The sequence below is a fragment of the Colossoma macropomum genome, unplaced genomic scaffold (genome assembly GCF_904425465.1).
Source record: "Colossoma macropomum unplaced genomic scaffold, Colossoma_macropomum, whole genome shotgun sequence".
NCBI classification, from domain to species: Eukaryota; Metazoa; Chordata; class Actinopteri; order Characiformes; family Serrasalmidae; genus Colossoma; species Colossoma macropomum.
Window position 1 is genome coordinate 7,231,376 of NW_023494791.1, and position 18,553 is coordinate 7,249,928.

At 41.2% G+C, this 18,553-nt stretch overlaps 1 protein-coding gene across 1 annotated transcript in view; it reads right to left on the bottom strand.

Moving 5' to 3' along the window:
- Positions 1–4,022: 4,022 nt before the first annotated feature.
- slc29a3 (solute carrier family 29 member 3) overlaps positions 4,023–18,553 on the bottom strand; it is a 31,026-nt gene continuing 16,495 nt past the window's right edge. Inside the window, 4 exon segments of the mRNA XM_036573739.1 lie at positions 4,023–9,495; positions 9,497–9,941; positions 12,302–12,464; positions 14,216–14,442. Coding sequence (XP_036429632.1) covers positions 9,298–9,495; positions 9,497–9,941; positions 12,302–12,464; positions 14,216–14,442 — 1,033 coding nt within the window. The 3' untranslated portion in view covers positions 4,023–9,297.

Here is an 18,553-nt window from a genome sequence, read left to right on the forward strand (position 1 = left end):
AATGAACATTGAACCTGAATGAAAAACATTTAATACAGACAGGCCATTAAAGTTAATGCTGTGCACTGAAAGAAAGTGATACATTTAATTTACTTGATGCAAACACAGTTTCCTCAGGGATGACTAATATATATCAGCACGGTTTTGTCTTTTAGTTTACTTTCATCAACAGTTGTATTGAACTGAATTGCATTGTAATATTTTATTCGAAAAAAAAATCTTTTACGTGTAAATGATGGACAGACTTAATTATGTACAGAGAAAAAAACAACACATGAATAAATTATATATCATTTTAATACAGTAATGTTTTTTTTTCTTAGTAGCATGCCACTCCAGTTAAATCTCTGGGTCTTATCTGGTCAACCCATTCTAAAAGTTCTAGCTACGCTCCTGGACAGTGTTTGTTTTCTAGACAGCCTGTTTTCCACTACTCACACATCGATAGCCTGCTTGTATTTTACTTTAGGGAAAGCGGAAAACACTGCAAAACGTAAAATTTGCCAGCACTAAATTATCTACCCAGCTGAGTAGTTTGATTTTATAATTACATTTTTTTTTGGATCAAGATGACTGTGGATTCGACTGCATCGATTCCCGTCGCTTGGAATCCAAATCTGTGTTGACTCTAAAATTTCTGGAATTGAGCAGCCGTACACTTAAAAGAAGATGGTTCTTCAAGGGTTCTTTAGTAAAGAAAATAGTTCTATATAGAACCATTAACACTAAAAGAACTATTTGCATGATTTAAGGGTTCTTTGCATTGTGAAAGCGTTCTTCATTGATGGTTGATGGAGAATGTGCTGTAGATGGTTCTATATAGAACCTTCTATCTAGCATAGAAGAACCCTTTTTGGTGCTATATAGAGCCTTTTCAAAGAACCCTTTCACAATGCAGAGAACCCTTAAATCATGCAAAGCGTTCTTTTAGTGTTCATGGTTCTATATACAACCATTTCCTTTACTAAAGAACCCTTGAAGAACCATCTTTTTTAAGCGTGTAGGGGTAACTAACACGCCCTAGTCCGGGATACGCCCCCTACTTCCCAAACAGTTGGAACCCAAGATTCAGATCAATAACTCATAAAAAGGAGCATTAGTCACCGAGTGTGTTCACATGTACCGGAAATACGCAAGCAGCAGTTGGCAGATGGCAACAAAACACTTTTGGAGTGGCACTGAAACCAAATACATGCCTGACGAAATGAAGGATTTAAATATTCTTCATCTTCTAGATGATGTATGTTCATATTGTCAGGTAAACCGGCAAGAAGTTTGAGTTTTACATTACATTTCGTCTAGGCTGGTTGCAAAGCAGAAATCTGATTACTGCCTGATTCATGTAGACCTGGAACTTCCCCATTATCTGATTACTCAAGTGCATATAAATGCATTGGTCAGATTACTGACAAAATCTGATTTTCTGCAGTTGTTGGAGTATTGCTGCTTATGAATCAATTAACAAGAAGACTACATTGCAAAATACAAGGTGTCCCAAAAAAAATTGACATCAGTTGAGATGTGAATATTGGAGTAACTACATGTCTACATTAAATAGGCTTCATGTTGAACAATACAAGATTTATTCATCAAAATTCAAACAAGAAATTCAGAGGGATATAGATTTTATAACCGATTTCACGAAGCTTCACAAATGTTCAATATGCGCACCGCCTCTGACACGACACACGTCAAGTCGGTAGTCCAGCTCCTGCCAAACAAGCTGTAGCATGTCTTGCGTAACAGTGTCCAGCGCAGTTCCAGTTGGTGCATTTTTATTGAATTTTCTCAAAAATGCACACTGCACACCTCATCATCTAAACCGTTTATCCTTCTGGGTCGCGGTGGGGTGCTGGAGCCTATCACAGCTGTCGTTGGGCGGAAGGCAGGATACACCCTGGACAGGTCGCCAATCCATCACAGGGCAGACATACACAGTCACACACACACTCATACCTAGGGGCAATTCAGCATGTCCAATCAGCCTGACTGCATGTCTCTGGACTGTGGGAGGAAACCGGAGTACCTGGAGGAAACCCACGCAGACACGGGGAGAACAGGCAAACTCCACACAGAAACGACCCGGCCGGGAATCGAACCAAGGCCATTCTCGCTGTGACAGCGCTACCCACTGCGCCACCGTGCTGCCCCGAGCATATTCTAACACACAAAATGCCTTTTCATTTCTAGTGAACGCCGTTCTTCAACCTGAAAAAAAACATAAAAAATTAAACTTGGTTAGTTTTTACACATTTTGTTAAAATTTGAGATCATTTGAGGGAGAATTGGCTGTTATTAGACTACGAAATGATGTCAAATGTTTTAGGACACCCTGTAGTTAAAATCACTATTAGACATCACGTTCGATATGCACAGTGTACTCTTCCGGTGCTGGGGACAGCAGCCAGTCTCTGCTCCTGGGCGTGAAACTGCAGTTTTTGATATGCAACCCCAGCTCTTTGTCTTCAGATCCTCTGATCTATCTGGAATGCTGTTATACATGTTTTCAACTTTTTTTCTAGTGGAAAAGTGAACCGTCCTTCAAGATCAAGAGGCCTACTATCATGCTAAACAGCTGGCGAGTTGAAGGCTTTGGGCTTTCTGATAAGACAAGCACATCCTGATGTAGAATCAAAGAAGACTGATCCTTATACTAAGAACTCCACACAGAAGACACACTCCTCCTGAGCAGTCTAGACGCCTGACAGTTCTAGGCTACATATGAGAAACGCCGCCCTCATGGTTCTGTTTCTTATCACTGGTTTTGTTTACAGGTCTTCACAGGACTTACGTAGGCCAGAGAGCTTTACGTTTGGATGTTCTGTTTTCACTGGTTAATGTAAATAGTTCTAATGACAGAAGCACATTTTCTTTTTCTCTTCATTGTATATTCAGTGCCAGTTCTTCATTCTGTATTCATGTTGCTCTTGCTGTGTTATTTTTTGCTATATGGTGTCGACCAGAGAAGGATGGGTTCTTGTTCTTGTTTCTTCGTCTTACTCTGTTTACTTGCCACCGCAGAGCTCGGCTTGATCATTTGGGGCCTGGATCTAGATTTCTGTGAAGCTGCTTTGTGACAATGGCTGTTGTAAAAAGCGCTACACAAATACATTTTAATTTGTCTAAATTAAATGGAAATTTTACCAATTTAAATTTTTTTTTAGTAATTCCACCGATGCAAAGTAAACAAAGTCATTCAGACTGGTTTGATATAAAATGGTTTGTTATAGAGAAAATTACAGACTCATATTTCTTTACAGTGGTGGTGATAGGAACCAGGGGTCACAGTGTCTTATTTACTATGGGAAATCACGAGTGAACCAACACATGTCTTCTGAGTTTTTATATGTAATGTTGATGATAAAATAGTGGAAAATCTGAACAAAAAAAAAAAAAACATTCCTTGGGGACTATTTTGCCTTACAACGCCCTGCATGTACCTCCACTAAGAACAGCTTAAAAGAAATGGATTAACAAGACGTTTCAGGCCAAACCTTCATCACAAGTCTTTCGTAAAACAATTTTTTTCAGGCATCAGGCAGCGTCTTCATAACCTCGTAACCATTTTGTATAATATCTTTCTGGAAAGCAGCTTTTAGAGGAGGATGTCTGGTTCCTATAACCACCACTGTGAACAACTCTGACTCTGTATGTTTAGCTAGAACTAATTATTTCACACCAAACCTCTCTGAATGACTTTGTTTACATCTGAACCGCTTAATTATGTGTAACTTTGGAAAAATTGGTGGAGTTCCCCTTTAAATCTTTCAGAATGCATGTCTATATTTCAATTGATCTATCAAGTATATACAGTCATATGCAAAAGTCTGAACACCCCTGGTCAAAATACATGTTTTGTTGATTTTCTAACTGAAAGTCAACAAATCCTCTACAGACACTTTTTTTCTTTTTTCTGTACATTTGCTTCAGTTTAACACTGGAAAAATAATGAAAATAATGTGCCATAGACATACTTTGTTTTATATTTTTCCCCACAATATGTTAAATTCAGCAAATAAACAGTAATTGTGTATTAAAATGTGCAGAAGCATGTTCACTGTAGAGGATGTGTTCACTTATTTTCACTTAGAGAATCAACACCACAAGTAATACTGCATACATTTACTATTGGCCTCATGCCGAAGTACATTTTACATTATTGTTGTTGTAAACTTATGAATCAAAACACAAAAGTATGTAAACATGGACATTTTCCACAAATGTATGGCTTACTTCCATTAGCTCTGCTCATCAAGAATCTGCCTTTTCACCAGGATCAATACACAAAATGATCCTTATTTGCTGTGAATAAATATGACAGATATTTTTGCCATTTTACAGTGAGTAAAAGTCTTGAGGCATTATTATTTGCATTAACCAAACAGCATCCTGCTGGTCTCTGGAGTTAAGAGTGGTACTGAATAACAACAGACTTAATCCTTCAGTCGTCTCAATTCATCTGCACAACAATGCAACGTCAAACCCTTCCTGACCAGGCTCACAGGGGTACCTGTGGGGGCACGTTCTCACCTCACCGAGTATGGAGAGGGACAGGGGAGGAAGGGAAGGTAAAAGAGGAAATGAAAACAAAAGCCAGGTCTTTCATTACTAACTTACAAGTTTAAAATCACTGTATTTTGCAAAATGTTTCATACAAAACACTGCAGCACGTCTTTAAAATGGACTTTTGGGCAACAAAATATGTTGACAGTCTTTTCTTCTTTAAAAAAAAAAACCATTCATATCAAACTCATTTCGAAACCTGTTTAAAAAAACAATAACAATACAATTAGATCAAGAATTTGTAAACAATAAAAAAAGACTAAGATTTATGACATGATCTGTGCTGGTAATGAAACTGATATGGCCCCCTGTCAGTGAAATGCAGTAATGCACATGCTTTTATCTCTTATCCTGTGCTTCTGCCTGTGTCCAAAAGCTCTGTAGTGTTAGTGACCATCGCCTACTATCTCTCAGAGCAGCACAGGATGGTTAATCATCACTTTAGACACAAACACTTCACTATGTGCAGGATTTCTCGCTCGCAGCTCAACGACCAGGGAAAATCATTTTGAGGCACTCAAAAAATGCAAAAGGGTATGTACCTGTTAAAGACTGCCTCTTTGCAGGAATCTGGTTTATGTTTTCATAGAAATTCAACACTGGTGAAAGAAATCAAGCACTAGAAAAGAAGGAAATTGATGGTCTCAGTACAGTATCATACTAAAGCAATTAGCCACGAGAGGCCATGGGTTACTGCGATTTAATCAAGGGAAGGGTGTCCTAAAACTCCCTTTCCCCTGATAAAACCGCAGTAACTGCCTCAAGTGGCTTATTGCTTTTATAAAACAGTGGCCAACATAAGATGTACTACAATACACAATGTTTTAGATAATTATTTAAGTTATTATTAAGAATAATCAACATAAACATGTATGCCGCCAAGAAATGTAGTTCCTTTGGAGTAGGGTAAGCTATTGTTGCTAAGCAACCACTGACCGCTGAATGAGGAGAAGAACGTTCGGTCGCCCATCGCTGTAAACTGCAGACATTTCATGATGGTTTAAAAACCTTTTTTGTATAACAGTGAACATATGATAGCACAGTTTGATGCAAACACTTTCAGTTTATAAGTACTTTTTGGTCACCAAATCACCGCGGCGAGTCTTCTGCCAGTCTGACGACGCCACTTTTCTCACGCTGGGGCTGAACCTCAAACGGCTCCCTGCTCCCTACATAGTGCACTACGTAGAGGTTTGAATACTCCTGCAGCCCAACAATGTGAAATATCGCAAAAAAATTGGTCATTTGGGATTCATCCACATTCATTCTCGACAGGCAGTCACTATCTGACAGCAGAAGCTAGAATTTCTGAACTTAATGTTACACAGCTCACTATTTAGCCAGGGAGTACGGAGCCGTTTGGGATTCAGTCTGGGTTTGATGCGACTTCTGACTGAAACACAGATATTTGAAGTGTGTAAGACATTCAGGTGACATTCTTTAGCCTTTTATACTGCAGTTTTCAGTTAATCACATCGTGAGTACTTTAATTCAAGCCTGTGATATTAATGTTGGAGTTGTTTAGCATGTTTGCTGTCTTCTAGCCTGCTGGCTAGCTGACCAGCCTAGTTCTAGATAACAAAATAAGTTTTCAGCCCCTCAGTTTAAACAAAAACAGGTTCTTATTTCATCAGTGCACTCGGTGCTCCGTGCGATCAGCGTTAGAGTCAAAGATGAATCCATTAACAGCAGAAGGGGTTTTCGTGCTGTGGCGCAGTGATACAGAGTTCAGTTGTTGTGAGGCGGTCATAGGCGTGGTATACGCAGATTTTACAACGGCTTCGAAAGCGGCTCAGCCAATCAGATTTTAGGACCGGAACTGTGTGTTTTCTATAATGAAATTTTAAAACTATATATCAAAACTAAACAATATGGCCAATACGCCCCTCTGCCTTTTCCAAGGGTCTCTCTTAGAAACCACGGTCAATGACCAAAAACTAGACATCTAGGGACGGATTCTCAAAGCACTTAGGACAGTCTTAACACACTAGGACCATTGTAAGTTCCCAGCCTCGGTCAAAACTGGCTGCTCCAGCAATTCCCATAAGATTTTGAGCCTATTTCGCCACATCACCGGTCTCATCTGTGAGTGTGACTGTAGTAAAATTTAAGACCACTTCACAATCTTAGCAGGATAACACCAGGAAATGTGTTTTCTTTCAGGAACATTAAGAAGAGAACACTCCCACTTATTGTGAACCGCATTGAATCAACTGCCAAAACTCACAGATCATAAATTCAACCTTTGTACCTGAACTTTATAATTTGATACCACTTTCAATCAGCATCATTAATGTTGCCCTCAGCTAAGGTCAAAGATGTATCATGTGGTCCTCCTCACTCTCTTCCCATTGGCTGTGTGCATATTGAAAAGCTGTCTGTCATTGGTAGACAGTAAATCAGCAGACGATCTGCCTTCCTTCTAAGGTTTAGACCAGGGCTAATGCCACAACTACCTTAGGAGGTCTTGGAGTTCTTTTGAGAATGAGGCACAGGGAAGGTTACTAGCTGGTCACAGAGCGGTTCTAGGTCCTAAAGCTTTGAGAAACCGGCCCCAGGATTTATGCTATCAGAATAAACTTGACAGGACAGGCAGGGCTTATGCTCTGCACATACTCGTGCTCAAACTCCTCTGCTCACTCCTAAACTCTAGGGGTTGTGATTGTAAGAGGGCGGAGCGGCAGGTGCTGGAGAATTCATAATCTGAGCCAAACCAATTTGTCTAGTGGATTATTTAGAGCTCTGTAGAATCGAGACCATTTAAAAACAAATTTGAAAATCAAATCAAATCCTGACCTCAGAATTAAAAAGCATATCAATTCTGAAAATATATGTACGCACCTCCACCAAGGACCCTACTGACCCTACACTATCTATATTCACCCTAATATTTCAGCCTTGCCCAGATTAACCCTTAAATGGTCAGGACCCATCAGTGAGTCCAAAGTTTTATTATATACTTTTATAACCTAAGAATAGCTCAATCAGTTTGCAGTAAATTCCTGCAGTTCCTGAAAAATAAGCCTTAGTATGTAATAAGCCTGGTATTTAAAGGGGTTAATAAGCATTTAAACAACTTTCTGAATACCTTGTTAATCTAGCCTTGCACATGTGGCTGGATGAAGCTGTTATGTGCATGCCAGCAAATCTCATGATTGATAAATCTGATGGAAAATCAGCCAAACAGCTTTGAACAGAGGAATGAGCTGCACAAGAATTTATGCTACTTTAAATGGAGAAGGTCAGTGTTCACGTGGTACATGTAACAAATCTATGGGCACTCATTAAAACATTGAGACGTCTCTTAAATGTTAGAAAGAATTGTGCTACGTTAAAAAGTAAACTCAATGCTCATAGGCTGTTACAGCAGAGCTACTGGATTTACTGGCAATTTTGTCACTTTTTATCTTTAAGGAAATACACATAATTAAAAATAAACATAATTAAAACATAAGAATTGCAGTCCTCCCAAAAATAAATCAAACAACTCTCTGCCTATGCTGGGACACCAATACTGAATTGGACAACTGTCACCATGTGAAATCCTGCACACAGAGCCTTTAAACATCCAAGCGCTGCAGTGCTTTCGACTGGACACAGGTTGCTAGTGTACTAGTGTGTCTTTGAGTGGAACTCTACTGCTGCGCCTGAGGAGGGCGGAGGGGGGGTCACTGTTCCTTTCAGATAGGGATTATAATACAAAACCTGAAATGAGCAACATTTTCCACCCAACATAATCAAACAAAACAGAGTAAAAGCTCATTTAAAACGTGGTTAACTGGTTATGACGTCGTTCCAGTTCATTTTCACAGAATCAGGAATTAGAAACAAAATGTTGTTTGTCTTATTTTGCTCTGAACAGAAACAACTCCAGGTTATGGTCCAGTGTTATGCACAGTGACAACAGTGAATTAAATATAAAAATATAACAATGGTTAATAACATCCTCCTGATACAGCATACTGTGCTCATATTAGGTCTATTTAAAAAGCAATACTGTCAGTCACTGTTGCATTTATAATAACTACAGATGCATAAACGGAATCAGCACACTTTTGCCCCAGACCTGCCGTCGGCAATCAGCCAATTTAATACTTTGCTTTTGGCTGATTTGTTTAATTTTATAATGTAAATAACATTCATTGCATTAAACATCCTTATCCTAATCCTTTGGTGTAGCACTTTGTGGTTCATGTTATTTAAATAGGCAGCTACAAATTTAAAATGGCAGTTTATCCAATTAAAAAGCAAATAATGTTACTTATATTGTGACTTTGGCTAATAAAATTACTAGAAATATGGGTCACACTTTATTTGGATGGTCCCCCATAGATGATCTACAGGTACTTAAATCATTAACAAACTTTCTGGTGATCCTCAGTTGATCATCAACAACATTAAGGTTAGGGTTAAGAGTAGGTGTAGGTTTTGCCTTGAGGTTAGGTTTAGGATTAGAGATCTAAAATCTTCCACGCTCAACTTCACATTCACTTGCATTTGATAGACGGCTCTTGGCCAATTTGGTGGTAAAAAAAATCAGAATCAGAATAACATTATTATAAATAATAATGTTAGCCAGTTAAACCACATTTTAAAATAAAGTTTCAATTTTAAAGAGTTAAAAGTGATTTTGTTCTTGTTTTCGATTATGTTCGGTGAAAAATCTTGCTCAATTTTGGTGTTTGTTTGTGTTCACTGTTTGTTTTGTGAGCTTATCTCTGCTTTCAGATGCAGTCAGATACAGTGGACCAGAAGCACAGAGAAGGCAGAGCCTACAGCCAACCCCATAGTCAGGAAGAACGACATGGCCACTCCAGCGGGCTCGGCCAGCTCCCGTGGCACCACCTTGGGCCCGTAGATCATGGGCAGTGTGCCCAGGTATCCGTTAGAGAGTCCTAGCAGACAGACGAAGACCACAGGGAATAAATCATGGGCGAAAAAACACCTGGTCCAGGTGGTGCCGCGGCTTGTAGTTACAGAACATGAAAAGTGGCACCAGGACGGTCCTGCAGAGAACCAGTGTGGGCAGCAGCCGACTGGTGGGACCTGGCACCTGCAGCCAGGCGGTCACCTGCCGGCCACAGAAGTCAGACACGTTGTACAGGAAGAAACTGGTGAGTGGCACAAAGTAGACGGTGGTCCAGGGGTTGCCTGAGTCTTGGTCTACTGACTGGATGCCTGAAGAGATGGCTGGGAAGATCATAATGGAGACGAAGAAGACGTAGAAGACACAAAAGCCCAGCACCCAGGTCTTCCTCAGGATGGGCCTGAGGGGGGGCACGGAGACTGCAGTTGGACTGCCGTGGCCGTTGGATTCAGAATGGGGGAGAATACTGTCTGATGTAGGAGGACCAGTGCAGGCTGCCTCCATGTAGTACCTGCAGAACAAAAGAGAGAGGGAGAGAGGGATGAGGGAGAGACAGGCAGGTATTTGTCATTCCTCAATATTACTTGTACACAATGAAGGAAAATGTTGTTCTCTAGGCCCCGTGGTGCAACAGACAACAGCAGCACATTACAAAGGACTTCATAAAGTGCAGATTCTCAGTGGGAGCTGAGATTTGCTGGGTGGGGGTTTCCCATTCTGGATACGTTTAGGGGTCAATGGGTCTTGCAGGGTGGCCAAGATATGCCCTTAACCAGTCAACACCCCCAGGCAGCTATACAAGACCAGGCTCCTGTCTCTTTGAATGGGTAGGGATGTAAAAACGAAACTAAAAGCCACATTAACATTTCGAAACACAATTGAAATCACTAACAAAACCAGCATAAATAGTTTGTACCGTTAGACTCAAATAATAAAATCAGCTTGTCCCCTCTCTGGAGTAGCAAGAACTTTTCCTGCTTGTGGCTTAAACAGCAAGCTGCCTCAAATCAAGTCAAGGTTTATTTGTATAAAAATTCAAGTCCAAGCCCCCATGAGCAAGCCAATGGCGACACAGGCAAGGAAAAAGTCATTAAGAGCAAGAGGAAGAAACCTTGAGAGGAACCAAGACTCAAAAGGGGAACCCATCCTCCTCTGGTCGACACCGTATAGCAAATAATAACACAATAAAGACATTTCTTGTAAACAGATGCCATAATGAGGGTCACAAGCTTTCCCATTCCTATTTCAACCAGTAACCTGTCTCCTCCTTTATAGCATCTCTATTATAAGCCATAGCAGTAAACTACTTTAACATGCTTTATATTTCAAAAACAAGAACATTTCATGGACTGACCTTTAGGTTACAAACTACATTTATACATTAACGTCATCACTTTACTCAGCTTGCTTATTCGCATGATAAAGGCTAGATGGCTAGCAAAAAAAAAATACAATAAATAAATTCAGTACGCCACTCCACTGCAATATTGTTTGAACTTCTTAAAAATGTTTTGCTTGCATAGTTTGCATGGCTAACTGATTTGCTCACTGGGGCTACCCAGATATGTTATGAAGGAGGAGACCGGTTACTGGTTAAAATATGAATGGGAAAGCGTGTAGCGCTCGACATGGTGTCTGGTGCAGAAAGTCCCGCCCTTCAAAAAAAGAGCCAATCAGCTTGCTGGTTACACAGCGAGCAGAGAAGGGTCAATGATATTGTGGTGCTAGCAGGGAACCCCCCCTTGTTGTGGAGATCTGCACAAACGCAGTAGCCAAAACAACTAGAAAAATCTGATTTCACCGCCGTCAAACGGTAATTTGACTTCAGTTTAGAACATTTTGGTCTCTCCCCACTCAAAGAGATAGGAGTCTGGTCTTGTATGGCTGGAAATAACTGCCCAGTGGCATTGTAAATATGGCTGGCGAGTGAACAGACTTTCCAGTCAGGACTCTGGGCTTGCTAAGGGCGAGTGCGTCCCATTTGAATAATCTGCCGTCCCCTCCTCTTCTCCTGCTGCGAGTGGCCACCCGGGTAACGTAGGTGTGATCCGAGAGGTAAGTCAAAGTGGGTGAAGGTATGTTATGTGGGCCACAGAACATATAAGTGTATGCTCTGGGCGGGTAGGAAGGCCCCCCCCCGCGCTATGACCCGGTCCATGTCTGTTAGCAAACAGCGTCTGTTAGTAGTAAGATCTAAAATACAGCGTATTTACTGGTCAAGTGTGTTTTCTCAAGGAAAGAATTTCTATTGACTTAATAATGGAACTCTGTAGACTCTGTAAATATCTGTAATATGTCTGTCACATCTGTAATGCCATCACTTCACTCCAAGTTGTAAACTTTGCCACCACTTGCTGGCCACTGTGCATTTTACAGTTCCTCTTTCAAACGAGTCTGCCTCACTGACCTCAAGCTCATAATGTCAACAGATTTACCACTGCTTAGAGTGACAACAGAGCCCTTCAGAAAATCACCCTATCAAAAAGTGCTGATCTCGAAACCGCAATAGTGTCATGAAACCGTGGCTTCTTCTGACCACTGTTGGGTGAAACTCCGTCCCACACTGAAGCTCCACTTCCTCAATCCACTCTCATTCTAGCCGAGTCTGTTTCTCTCTCTTTCTCTCTGTCGCACACACACACTGAGCCATAGCAGTATCAGTACTCAGAGTGTGAACCACAGCCACAGGTCGAAATCTGCTAGCGTGACCAGCAATGGACACTGAACCCATTTGTAGATGAATGTTCAGTTAAGGTGCCTAGGCAGATGGGGGGCCCCTAAAAAGCCAGCTGGCCCTGCATGCAAAAGCCATAATTTGGTATGATTTTGGGGTTGTACATGCGTGTTGTGCGCTCATGGAGGCTAACTAACTTCGAGTAGGCCAGTTTGGGCAGCAGCAGGTACATCACGATGCAAAGAAGGATGAAGACATCAGCAGTGAGGAAGTAGGCAAGTGCACTAGTGGTCACATCACCGGCAGCAGCCAGATCCACCACGGCCGCCACTGCGCTCAGAGTACCACCCATAGCCTGACCTACACACATACACACAAAAAACAAAGAACAAAGAATAAAACCACTTTAAAAGACTGAGAAACAGACGATACTCACACGGCGTATTATACATGCAGTTTAATCACAATCATAATATGCATTCAAATGGACTTTTCCATTCCATTCCAGTTGTACATACAAAACACCACCTAACGTACAGACTATGGCCTAAGGAGGATGCGCATCATTAAAAAAATATTACACGCATATACAAGCATGTGCAGTGTACTCGTTCATGCAATGTACTAATTTACTTTTCTCTGTGTTCGCTGCCTGTTTTGTGTTCTCTTAGATAGTGTCCTGTCATATGCAGCTAACATTCTTCATAAACATTGCTTTACGCAATTTAATTGTAGAAATAAATATTTCCAATTGCTATTTTTGAATAAAATTTGTTAAATTTTAACCTCTAGTGCCATCATCTAAAAACACTCTATACTATACTAAAAACACTCTATACTACTCACATATGTACATATATTTGCTACATAAATATATATAAATAGTAAACAAATATGTGCAATATGTGATGTTTTAAAATATATGTGCTAAATAAAGTTAACATCATTTGTCATTTCAATGCATTTTTATTGCCAATACATTGAAACATACACAGATCGGGCATAACATTATGACCTCCTTGTTTCTACACTCATTGTCCATTTTATCAGCTCCACTTACTATATAGGTGCACTTTGTAGTTCTACAGTTACAGACTGTAGTCCATCTGTTTCTCTGCATACTTTGTTAGCCCCCTTTTACCCTGTTCTTCAGTGGTCAGGACCCCCATGAACCCTCACAGAGCAGGTACTATTTGGGTGGTGGATCATTCTCAGCACTGCAGTAACACTGATGTGGTGGTGGTGTGTTAGTGTGTGTTGTGCTGGTCTGAGTGGATCAGACACAGCAGTGCTGCTGGAGTTTTTAAACACCTCAGTGTCACTGCTGGACTGAGAATGGTCCACCAACCAAAAATATCCAGCCAACAGCGTCCTGTGGGCAGCATCCTGTGACCGCTGATGAAGGACTAGAGGATGACCAACACAAACTGTGCAGCAGCAGATGAGCTATCGTCTCTGACTTTACATCTACAGGGTGGACCGACAAGGTAGGAGTGTCTAATAGAGCGGACAGTGAGTGGACACAGTGTTTAAAAAGACACACTAACACACCACCACATCAGTGTTACTGCAGTGCTGAGAACGATCCACCACCCAAATAGTACCTGCTCTGTGAGGGTCCATGGGGGTCCTGACCACTGAAGAACAGGGTAAAAGGGGGCTAACAAAGTATGCAGAGAAACAGATGGACTACAGTCTGTAACTGTAGAACTACAAAGTGCACCTATATAGTAAGTGGAGCTGATAAAATGGACAATGAGCTTAGAAACAAGGTGTTATGCCTGATCGGTGTATGCAAATGTGTAGATGAAACATCTTACATGTAACAGTGTCAATTTCAAATATTTACATATATTTCAAACATATAAGGAAATATGAGTGGACCAACAGTGTAAGGATCAAGGAAAGCTAAATAAAGATGTTATCAAACCATGTGTACAGAGTGTTTGCTTTGGACTGATCCAATTCATCCAATCCGAGAGATGCACAGAAAGCACTTGAATTCAGCCTCACACGTAACACCAATATTGTATCCCCAAGCTGCAATTCAAAGAGGATCTTTAATGTCCACTGAAAACAGATTTCAGAGACAGTTCACACTGCGCTGTTACCTGATATGAGGGCTTGAGATATCCTCATGGGGAAGTGGCCACTAATGCCGAAAACGCTGCCGCTGAGGAGGTTGGAAGCTCCACTGACCAAAGCAACACTGGCCAGTGTGCCTGCAAAAAACTGCCCCCTGCAGCCTGACACATCCACCTTCACCAGCACTGTGGTGACCACAAACACCACCAGGATCACAACCAAAGAGGACAGGATCCGCACTTCAGAGGACAACCTGTCAACACACACACAGTCGGACACAGTGAATCTAGTGATGCATCTACATGAGTGGAGCACAGCGTATCGAAAGTTCAGAGCTTTTTCAGTGCAAGTTAGTAATAAACAATTCAATACTCTTTCAATACTTTTAATTCTTTATTCAAATGTGACAACACTACTTTAAAGCTGTATTCTGCTAGATGGTGAATCATTCTGTGCACGCTACATTGACTCAGATGGGCAGAATATTTAAGATTAGAAGACTGACAAAGAGATTTGAAAGTTAAAAGGTCTTAAGATTTAGGAATTTACTTTTCTATGTTCAATCTAATAAACATTTTTAAACTTTTTTTTTGCCATAGGGCTGCTTTGGTGTTGAGCATTGCAATACTAGACTTCAGTATCAAAGACAAAATTCTGCAATACTTAATACTAGGGCCTGACCTATATGAAAATTTTGTGGCTGATATTGATAACTGACCACTCTACAGCAGACAATAACACTGTCTAATATAATAAAAAACTGAATTTTCTCCATAGTATGTAAACCCTGTTAAAATGCCAATATGTACCTTTCACTGCTCTGTCCACACAGTCCAAATATGGATACTAAGCTGCAAAAACAGGCCACAATGAATTCGCCGTTTTTGTCACGTAACAAAAACAACAAATACCTGACTATTCTGCCTACAGCAGTTCAGACCTGTCCACTCATGTTGAAGTTATAAGGAGTGTTTCAACACAGACTGCTTTCTCAGGGAGGCACAATACAGGACGACCAATCAGAACATAGCCCATTCGCATATATCAGTCTTAAAGGCACAGTAACAAAAATAGCCTGTTTAATTCTAAAGGATAATGTAGGGAAAATGAAGTATGACTGTTTTTGGTAAATAAAACAACATATGTTATAAGCGAACCTCAGTGAAGAAGAATATAAGATATGGTCTCTATAATTTTACACACCAGTTTTAGTTAAATAGTGCTTTACTGACTGATTTTATTCCACGTACCCACAGCCAATTTACGCCGCAGGGGTCCATGCTGCCACGGACCTCCCTGCCCTCTCCCACCGCCTATTCCGCACTGCTCCGGTCCCTCATGCTGGACCTTGTGGGTGGTGCTCCCACATGGTACCCCCACGTTGCCTTTTCAGGCTGACCCCAGATGGCGCTTGCTGAGGAACACTACCCCAAGGCCTGGCTCCAGGGGTCAGTCCTGGTAACCCTCTCATGGGCAGGGTACACAATCTCTTGTGTCCCTTAGTCAGGGAGGATTTTTGGCTCAAGTTAATCTGGGTCTTCACTCCAGACCTGTTTACCCTGGGAGACCCTACGAGGAGCATACTGCTCCAGATGACTTAGCCAGGTAAGGGGAAAGGACCTGGCCCAGGTGGAGGAGTTTAAGTATCTCGGGGTCTTGTTTGCGAGTAATGGGAAGAGGGATGGTGAGATCGGCCGCAGGCTGGGACAGGTGGCAGCTCACCTGTGGTCATGAGCTTAGGGTAACGACCGAAAGAATGAGATCGCGAATACAAGCGGCTGAAATGAGCTTTCTTCGCAGGGTGGCGGGCTACACTCTACTTGATAGGGTGAGGAGCTTGGTCATCCAGGAGGAGCTCGGAGTAGAGCCACTACTCCTCCGCATTGAGAGGAGCCAGTTGAGGTTGTTCGGGCATCTGACCAGGATGTCCCCTGGACGCCTCCCAGTGGTGGTTAACCAGCCACGGCCTACTGGGATGAGACCCCGGGGTCGTTCTAGGACCCACTGAAGGGATTATATTTCCAAGTTGGCCTGGGAGCAGCTTGGGGTCCCCGGAATGAGCTGGAGGAGGTTACGGGGGAAAGGGTTGTCTGGGATTCTCTGCTTTCACTATTGCTACCAGGACTATATCTGGGCCAAGCAGTTAAAGATGATGATGATGATGATGATGATGACTGATTTCAGTGTCAGCTCTTTTTCAGTTTTCACTTTTTTGAACTCAAATCAACAACAGAAACTCATAGTCTTAAGTAATATAAATCCATATTTTGTGTTTATATTCACCAGTTTAGTCTGTATTTCTGTGACACAGTCAAATAGGGGTGCCTCAAAGTGGGATTCCGAAAGGCAGAACCATTTAAGGTTTTCCTTTATAGTCGAGAGATAGTTCAAATCCCTCTGATGCCTGGCCAAAAAGTTGATGATTATTGACACTATTTGTTCCAGACAATCAAAAAAAACACGGGCTGTCAATATTGGCTAATATTATCAGCCAACCAATATACTGGTCAGGCTCTCACTTAACATAAAAACATCTACAACAGTCCATATCGAATTAACATGACAGGAGGCCGTGACAGTCAGATCACTGGTACATTTAGACTTACAGGGCCAATATCCTACATTTTTCTAGCGTTTAACTTTTTCCTCCTAAGGTTTATTTAAAATACATTGTGTGGGTTTATGTAACAATAATAGGTCATTTTGACACGATTGTTTCCAACCTGTCTTTATCCCTTAGAACTAAAGAGGCTGTTTTTGTTGTTGTGCCTTTGACTGTTATTTAAATGAGCTCTGTTCTGATGGTTTCTCGTAACGTCACAGAAATAATGCATTCAAAACAAGATGTTTTTGCAGCTTAGTTTCCATGTACGGACTGTATGGACTGGAGAGTGAATGATAGATTTTGAAACTTTAGCAACGTTTAGAAATGTGTAATAAAACTCTGGGTCCGCCGTTGGGCCCTGGCCATGGGGTTAATATCAGAACTGAATGTTCTTAGATCACCATTTTGTAACTTGTTTACAGAAAAACAAACCAGAAGATGCAAAAACAGTAGAGAATGTGCTTTTTCTGTCCACATGGTTTTCTGAATGCTCTCAGTCCAAATCCAATTAACCTCTGCAGTGAACAACACAGAGCCAGAGCAGGATGTTTTCAGACCTACTGCCACGGCATCTGCTTAAAAGACAAAGCGGACATTTTGCTGCGTGACACGATCATAAGGGTTTAAAGGCACATTAGGTCCTTATCCACAACAAGCCTGTGGAGGGAAAAATTAGGGTTCTTAGAAGAAGAGTCAGGAGCTGGACATAGCAGTTCTTTATGCCCTGGATCAAGAGTGGCCGGTGATTGGCTGTGGCAGAATGACGTCACAGCAAACACGAGGAGGCTCCTGGGTTCGTTAAGTGGCTGATTAAGTTTACACTGAAGCTCTTTGTGCTCAAAGTCAACCTTCTGGCAGAAAACAGCATCTAAAGGTTTCGAGATGTGTCTTTTTTGAACTTTCTCACCTTTGATGCAAAACGGCAAAGCATTCCTAATCTAACACTTCAGGCCTTTACACACCAAGCGCAGTTTATTTGTGTGATTTATTTCAGACGACAGTAAATTACATTGAGCATTAGTATAACTGACGGTATCTTGCACATCAAACGTAATTTTTCAGATGGCAAAAATGCACCATTGTTTATTTGCTCTCTGTTTGACTTTTGCAAACTTTCTTCAGCAACATGAACTCTCTGGCCAATCAGGGTCGTCTCTGGCATTGGCATGACCACAACCAAGACGACTGAGAAGCTGTGTTTCAGCAAATAGAACTTTTTCCCCAAACGTCAAAAGGATCAGAATCTCTAAAATCATCTCAAACTGGGCTACAAACATTCACGTTACAGCCTGTGTGGAAGCACCCAAGGTTTCTGGTTCTGAATGAAACAATGAGGCTCTTCATGCTACTTTCACTTTTCCAAAACGGATAGTAGCCGAGGGTCACTATTTGCTTGTTCTGTGAGGAGTAAAGATCTTATTTGCACTTGAAGACATTCTACCTGCTTATTTTGTGCTTCATGTGCATCATGCGGAGCTGAATCTCTGTAATCAGTTCAAAATGAGTTACGGAGATTTGAGCTGTGAGTGAAAAAATTTGTAAATGAGGTGGAGAAATCTTAGCTTTTCCAAAGCGTCACTTATTTTCACTTGGAAAATAACAAATATAATACATAGCCTGTATTACTATTGTTGCATAGCCTGTATTACTATTGTTCCATAGCCTGTATTACTATTGTTCCATAGCCTGTATTACTATTGTTGCATAGCCTGTATTACTATTGTTCCATAGCCTGTATTACTCTGGTTGCATTGCTTGT